Below are 7,544 nucleotides of genomic sequence, written 5' to 3' on the forward strand. Positions count from 1 at the left end.
AGGGAGGAGAACGTCAAACACAGGAGAACGACACACACGGGAGAACGACACACACGGGAGAACGTCAAACACAGGAGAACGACACACACGGGAGAACGTCACACACAGGAGAACGACACACACGGGAGAACGTCACACACGGGAGAACGTCACACACGGAGGAACATGACACAGGGAGGAGAACGTCACACACGGGAGAACGTCACACACGGGAGAACGTCAAACACAGGAGAACGACACACACGGGAGAACGTCACACACGGGAGAACGTCACACATGGGAGAACGTCAAACACGGGAGAACGACACACACGGGAGAACGTCACACACGGGAGAACGACACACACGGGAGAACGTCACACACGGGAGAACGTCACACACGGGAGAACGTCACACATGGGAGAACGTCAAACACAGGAGAACGACACACACGGGAGAACGTCACACACAGGAGAACGACACACACGGGAGAACGTCACACACGGGAGAACGTCACACACGGGAGAACGTCAAACACAGGAGAACGACACACACGGGAGAACGTCACACACAGGAGAACGACACACACGGGAGAACGTCACACACGGGAGAACGTCACACACGGAGGAACATGACACAGGGAGGAGAACGTCACACACGGGAGAACGTCACACACGGGAGAACGTCAAACACGGGAGAACGACACACACGGGAGAACGTCACACACGGGAGAACGTCACACACGGGAGAACGTCAAACACAGGAGAACGACACACACGGGAGAACGTCACACACGGGAGAACGACACACACGGGAGAACGTCACACACGGGAGAACGTCACACATGGGAGAACGTCAAACACACGGGAGAACGACACACACGGCAGAACGTCACACACGGGAGAACGACACACACGGGAGAACGTCACACACGGGAGAACGTCACAAACAGGAGAACGTCACACAGGAGAACATGACACAGAGAGGAGAACGTCACACACACAGGAGAACGACACTCAGGAGAACGTCACACACAGGAGAACGTTACACACAGGAGAACGACACACAGGAGAACATGACACAGAGAGGAGAACGTCACACACACAGGAGAACGACACTCAGGAGAACGACACACACAGGAGAACGTCACACACAGGAGAACGACACTCAGGAGAACGTCACTGAGGAGAACATGACACAGGGGGGAGAACGTCACACACAGGAGAACGACACACAGGAGAACGTCACTCAGGAGAACGTCACACACAGGAGAACGACACACACGGCAGAACGTCACACACGGGAGAACGACACACACGGGAGAACGTCACACACGGGAGAACGTCACAAACAGGAGAACGTCACACAGGAGAACATGACACAGAGAGGAGAACGTCACACACACAGGAGAACGACACTCAGGAGAACGTCACACACAGGAGAACGTTACACACAGGAGAACGACACACAGGAGAACATGACACAGAGAGGAGAACGTCACACACACAGGAGAACGACACTCAGGAGAACGACACACACAGGAGAACGTCACACACAGGAGAACGACACTCAGGAGAACGTCACTGAGGAGAACATGACACAGGGGGGAGAACGTCACACACAGGAGAACGACACACAGGAGAACGTCACTCAGGAGAACGTCACACACAGGAGAACGTCACACACGGGGGGAACATGACACAGGGAGGAGAACGTCACACACAGGAGAACGATACACAGGAGAACGTCACACACAGGAGAACGACACTCGGGAGAACGTCACTCAGGAGAACGTCACACACAGGAGAACGACACTCGGGAGAACGTCACACACAGGAGAACGTCACATACGGGGGGAACATGACACAGGGAGGAGAACCTCACACACAGGAGAACGTTACACACAGGAGAACGTCACACACGGGAGAACGTCACACTCAGGAGAACGTGTTGGCGTGCCCCTACAGCTTACTCACTTCAAAGACATACAGGTAGTTGTCTATCAGGTCCTCCACGATCTTCACCTCATGCTCACCTTTCCCATCCGTCTGGAACAGACTTGGAGCGAAGAGCAGCGAAAGGTTCTTGGTGCACATCTGGTTCAGATCTGCGCACTTCTGGACCCTGAAGAACCGCAGGTAACCTCTTTAGACTCATCGTTTGGCTCAGTGTCCTACACTCACCTACTGTTTTCTACAAAAAGGCAAGTTCCTATGCCCCACCCCCACCAGGTGTAACCGGTGCAGCTTCTTATGGAGCTCACCTGTACAGGTGACTGATGAGAGCAGCCAGGGTGGTCCGGTTGACTCGGGGTAGAGTGCGGATGATGTCTTTGTAACGGTCCAGCCTCGCACGCCTCTGAGGGATTTCTGAGCACGAAGAACAAACTCGTTACAGACACCAATCACTCATTTAGACAAATTACAATCAGCTGAAGGTGTACCGCCGACCGTCCCTGAAATCTAAGTAAAACCAGGTGATGTTCGGGCTGTGGTCTGGACCTGAACCCTGACAGCAGAAGCACCGCTCAGAAGAAAGGTGGACTCACTGGCAGCTTCCTGCCACAGCGGGTGGAGGTCGACCATGAAGATAGGGTCATCGATCTCTCTGAAGAACCTCTTCAGTACGTCGGTCACGTCCTCGATGAAGTGGTCCCCGATCCGCAGCTTGACGTTTCGAGCGTCTCTGCGGAACTCCTCCATCAGCAGTTTGATCCTGGATTTGGCTCCGTTCTTCCTGTAGATGCCCTCGTGACCCAGACCTGCACAGACCCAGAACGGCTTCGGTCACACGGCTCTGTTATCCTGACATGAGAAACCAGGGGAACAGAGCTGCGTGCCTCTTTCATCACATCTGAGTAGGGATGGGTATCGTTTAGGTTTTATCCGATACTGGTGCCAAACCGGTACTTTTGCCGGTTTGGCACTGGTACTTTTGCCGGTTTTTGCCGGTACCCATCCCTACATCTGAGCACATCATTTATCAGCAGAAACAGTAAAATCACACATAAGCTGGTCTGCAGGGTTTTTCTTCTGGCTCTAAAACATCCTGCAGGGAAAAACACGCCAAGTTCAACCCGGCAGGAAGTCGTCCTGATGACAACGGCAGAAGAACCGTGCAGTGAGGTTCAGGCTTCACAATGCATCTAACACACTGCTCCTCCTCCTCCTAAACTCAAGCAGCTCATCGGGGAGGAGTGCAGGTTTGCTTGGGTTAATCACCTGCTGGAAGCACCTTTCCCAGCAGGCGAGTATGGTAGAAAATTATAAAGGTATGTTATTTACCTTAAATATACTGACTAAAGTTTTACTCAAGCCAAAAGGGTTTAATCATAGGGAAGCCCCAAAACATGTGCCAACGGCCCACCTAACCTCCAACAGTGTACCTGTGTCCAGAGGAAAAAACAGACATTTCCAGCTGGACATATACTGGAATTTGTACATTTCCACAAGGACGAACATTCGTCCAACGATTCTTCATTTAATATTGAAATGTTTCCTTCATTTTCTTTATCACAGCCCGTAGAGTGAGGCTTCTTTGTCAAAACCCTCGCAGCCTTACCTGTTTCCACTCGCCTTCAGAAGAAGGATCAGTATTGGATCATATAGATCAGTTCTGGTGACAATGTTCTGCTGGAAGTAGGTCCTCAATTGGAGATATCTAAAATAGTCTGAATTATTAAGATGATAATCAGTCTTTAAATGATTGTTTTCTCATGTGTGAGCGAATAAAAGGTCTTCACATCCTTTGAAATCCAGTGTTTACATGGTTAGGCCCCAGGGTCAAATGGAAGTATGTGGACTGTATCGTCTAACTCAAACTCCAGTCCTCGAGGGCCGCTGTCCTGAAACCTTTCCATGTGTCCCTGCTGCAACACACCTGAATACAACTAGCAGGTCATTAGCAAGACTCTATAGAAGCTGTCTGCATGCTGAGGTGGCAATTCAGCCATTTGATTCATGTTGCAGCAGCTCACGAGTGAGTGAGCACGGTGCCATAAAAGTACTTCAGAAGTGCATTTTTCCAAAAACTTCCATTTATTTAAAATGACCTGAGGAGGGTTAGAGGCTCTGTTCATCTCACTGTCCTGTCACCATTGAGACCTGAAGCTCCCTCCACCTCTTCAGTTCAGTTTAATCAGACGAGCCTCCATCAGCAGCAGAGCCCACAGTGGCGTAGCTACAGTCTCCTAACCCCAACCCTACCAACAAGGAAAGTCTGTCTGTCAGTCTTCCTCACCGTACTGTGTGATGAAGGCGATGCAGCTGTCCACGATGATGGGGATGTCGTTCCTGCTCATCTGCTGGTCTCTCAGAGCGTTTCCTTTACCGCCGGCTGCTCGCTGAATGTCGGAGTACCACAGAGAGAAGTCTGCGCGACCGACGCCCTGCAGGTGGAGCGTTCTGACGGGAACACCGAACGCACGTGCGTCAAAATGTGAAGCAGACAACAAACTGAAGCCTGGACCAGACAAACACTCACCTTCCCTTTTCCACCAGGACCAGGATGTCTTTTTTCTCCTGGTTCTCCATCTCGGAGGTGATACCTGAACACAGAGAGCTCCGTCAATAACAACCAGACTCCATCAGAACTATTCACCAGGACCGGGACCAGCACACGTACTCAGCTCCTGCAGGCGGTTGAGGTTGATGATGTCCTCGGCGGCGCCGTCGTTGCGGGGACAGATGAACAGGTTGGACTTCTGCAGGACAAAGTAAGCCTCCTTCCACTGCTGAGGGTCCAGCATCGCCCGGTACCGTAGAAGCCCGACCCGCTCAAACTCTCGGGTCAGCAGGCAGTGACAGCTGAGCGGCGTGGCAGCCTGGTGACGGTCGCAGCACAAACATGGATCAGTTTGTTATTCGAGGAAGTTTTTAGGGAAAATATTTTGTGTTAGAACAATTTTGTAACATTATTTATTTGATTGTTTGTAACATGAACAGCAGAACAAACGTGTTCAGCTGCTCTGTGAGGAGGACGCAGACGAAACGCGGCGCAGACCTTTCCGATGGCTTTGGTCCAGCTGTGCAGCTCGTCGGCCGCTTCCAAGCCAAACTGAAAGAGTTTCTCCGACGTCAGATACAACTCGAAGGTGTAACGAAACCTGAGGGAGAAAAGTTTGAGTTTGACCAGGCTGACCATCTGAGCTTTCCGTTTAACCGTGGAGCTCGGCGAATAAAAACCTGTCAATGAATCCGTTGTTGTTGGAGGAGTCGGGTCGACTGACGCCCAAACACACGATGTCTTTAGCGCTGATCTGCAGGCTGGGATCAGCTGATCGATCCGACTCGTAGAAGACCAGAGACTGATCCACCGAGCACCAGAACTTCTGGAAGTCTGATGACGAGAACAGAGAATTTTACACGAGACTCAGCTCTGAATGTTCGTCCCCTCATCTTCATCTGCAACATTAGTGCTGCTCACAGGCGGGCGGTGAAGCAAACTGTCAGTGCCATAAATGATTCTGCATACGTCGACAGCTACGTCACGATGCTACAGAGTGGCTGTAGTCTGCTCTGATTGTTATCGTATCAGCGTAGCCTCAAATTCCACAAGAATTCCCAGAATTCCTTTGTGTTTGCTGCCAGTGCGCACACGGCTCAGAGAATCTGATGGAGTTTGGAAGCTGCGCTTCAGCCGTCGGGACGAAACAAAAACACAAAATGAATAAACGTCTAAGGAGCAACTTTTACTTTGTCAGCACTGCTCAGAAATCAGATAATCCTTATGTCGTGGGAAACGAGATGTTTGAAAAGAGATGACGTTAAAAAACACCACATTTCAAGCTCGTGCTACAACGTCCTGGTCTGTGCTACCAAGCCAGCAGCCTTTGTGAGCTAACACAGCTAACCCGCCCTGTGCTCTGAGCCTGAACACTGACGCAGAAACCTGCTGAAGACCTGAGAACGTCTCTGACAGCTTTTGGTTTGGGTGAATTTTGGCAGATGTTGGAGGCGTTTACCGCCTCTTTGTTCTGATCTGAGGACTGTTTAAACCTTAAACCCTCTGACCCCGCCTCCTCCTACCTTCTCTGTTTTTTCTGGACATCGTTCCTCTGTTGGCAGAGCTCGACTTGTAGAGGTACCCAGAGTGAAGAACCGGCTGCATGATTTCATCGTAGACGCTGGGATCTGACCGATAAAAGCACAACATTATCAGATAAACACCGTCAGCCAATCACATCAACGAAAGAGAAATAATGCACTGCTGCGTCTGGAGCAAACTGACACTGACGCAGGTGTTCTTCTGCTGAGCCAACACTCGGAAAACTGCTCAGTGAAGCCGAGCGTGACAGGGAGAAAGCCTCCCTGCAGGACAGCGCTGATAACGGAGCGGCTGACCTTCAGCGCCGACGCTGCTCCGCACCGAGCTCAGTCACTGACTTCACACGCTGAATTTAATCGGATCAAATACAACGCCCTGCTTCCTCGCAGCTCAACACTGCAGAGTGCATTAGAGTACAGCAGAGCACAGTAGAGTCCAACCTGATGTGCTGCAGTGATCCGCTAGGTGGGGGTGGCGGCCGTTGGAGTCGTTGGCGAGGTGAGCTGACTCCGCCTCTGAGAAAATCTGAGTCACCGTTTTCAGGAGAGTCTGCTCAGAGACGGCTGAACACAGAACCTGTTGGAGACACGAAGCATCATCGTCAACACCAGAACCATCTCTGCACACTATCATCATCATCATCGTTGTTATTGCTGTTTGCTGCCATGGAAACCTCAGGCCCTGCGGACCGGACACACAAACGCAGGAGCCATCTTCTGATGATGTCACAGATGTACTATAGGCTGACAGTAACTCAGCGTGTGCGAGACAGACTCATGGCTGTGCTGCTGTGATTGTTTATTAAGGCTTTAAATGTTTGGATCAGCATGTCAGCTGATCAGGGTAACCTTTGACCTTTTGATGCAGAAGTTTCTTAGATGAAAGGTGTGAGTGAGTCGAAGCCTCCTGTTTTTATCTACCAGCTGCTTTTATCTTCGTCTCTGATGCTTTAAACATTTGGTCGCTGAGCCCCAGTGCACTCTGGGAAAAGGCTCCCCCCACACAAAGAGCAGCTGCTTATGATTCGCTGCGGTCTGAGTCTGACCTCATCGACAACATTACGATCTATGAGGCTGACGCGCTCTCCCAGCAACACGCCGCACACACCACATGTGTGCATTACAGCGTCCTAACCAGCTTCAGTTATGTTCACAGTTGCAGCCGCATGCAGCTGTAGTTAAAGCTGCATGAAGCTATTTCACGCAGGAACCTTTATGACCCGTCTTGTTGTGGCCCTTCTCACCCCAGCATGCCAACATTAAGTGTATTTATTTCATGAAAGCAGTCGGGCGAACCTTGAGCAGCTCCTCCTGGCTGCTGAACGCCGGGTGGGCGAGGCGGTATCGACCCTCGCGGTACTTCTGGGCGATGAACTCTCTCCTCTGCTCGGCCGACGCATCGCAGTCCAACTCCTCAGAGACGGACAGACGGGCCGCCCAGAAGTCGTTGGCCCGGTCGTTCCCCAGCATGATGAAGAGCTGGCCCACAAACATACACACAGTATAAGCAAACAAACAAACA

General features: G+C 51.3%; 1 protein-coding gene across 3 annotated transcripts in view; it reads right to left on the minus strand.

Annotated features, from left to right (window-relative positions):
• arap3 (ArfGAP with RhoGAP domain, ankyrin repeat and PH domain 3) overlaps positions 1-7,544 on the minus strand; it is a 32,980-nt gene that overhangs the window by 6,887 nt on the left and 18,549 nt on the right. For all 3 annotated transcript variants that reach the window (XM_084939478.1, XM_084939486.1, XM_084939470.1), the window contains 11 exons: positions 7,319-7,501; positions 6,464-6,599; positions 6,005-6,109; positions 5,162-5,315; positions 4,980-5,082; positions 4,602-4,800; positions 4,461-4,524; positions 4,218-4,381; positions 2,527-2,739; positions 2,242-2,347; positions 1,955-2,102 (listed from right to left, as the gene is read on the minus strand). In XM_084939478.1, coding sequence (XP_084795604.1) covers positions 1,955-2,102; positions 2,242-2,347; positions 2,527-2,739; positions 4,218-4,381; positions 4,461-4,524; positions 4,602-4,800; positions 4,980-5,082; positions 5,162-5,315; positions 6,005-6,109; positions 6,464-6,599; positions 7,319-7,501 — 1,575 coding nt within the window. The remainder of the gene's footprint in view (positions 1-1,954; positions 2,103-2,241; positions 2,348-2,526; positions 2,740-4,217; positions 4,382-4,460; positions 4,525-4,601; positions 4,801-4,979; positions 5,083-5,161; positions 5,316-6,004; positions 6,110-6,463; positions 6,600-7,318; positions 7,502-7,544) is intronic.

Source organism: Perissodus microlepis, chromosome 2 (assembly GCF_051167445.1).
Source record: "Perissodus microlepis isolate ML-2025 ecotype Zambia chromosome 2, ASM5116744v1, whole genome shotgun sequence".
Lineage (NCBI taxonomy): Eukaryota > Metazoa > Chordata > Actinopteri > Cichliformes > Cichlidae > Perissodus > Perissodus microlepis.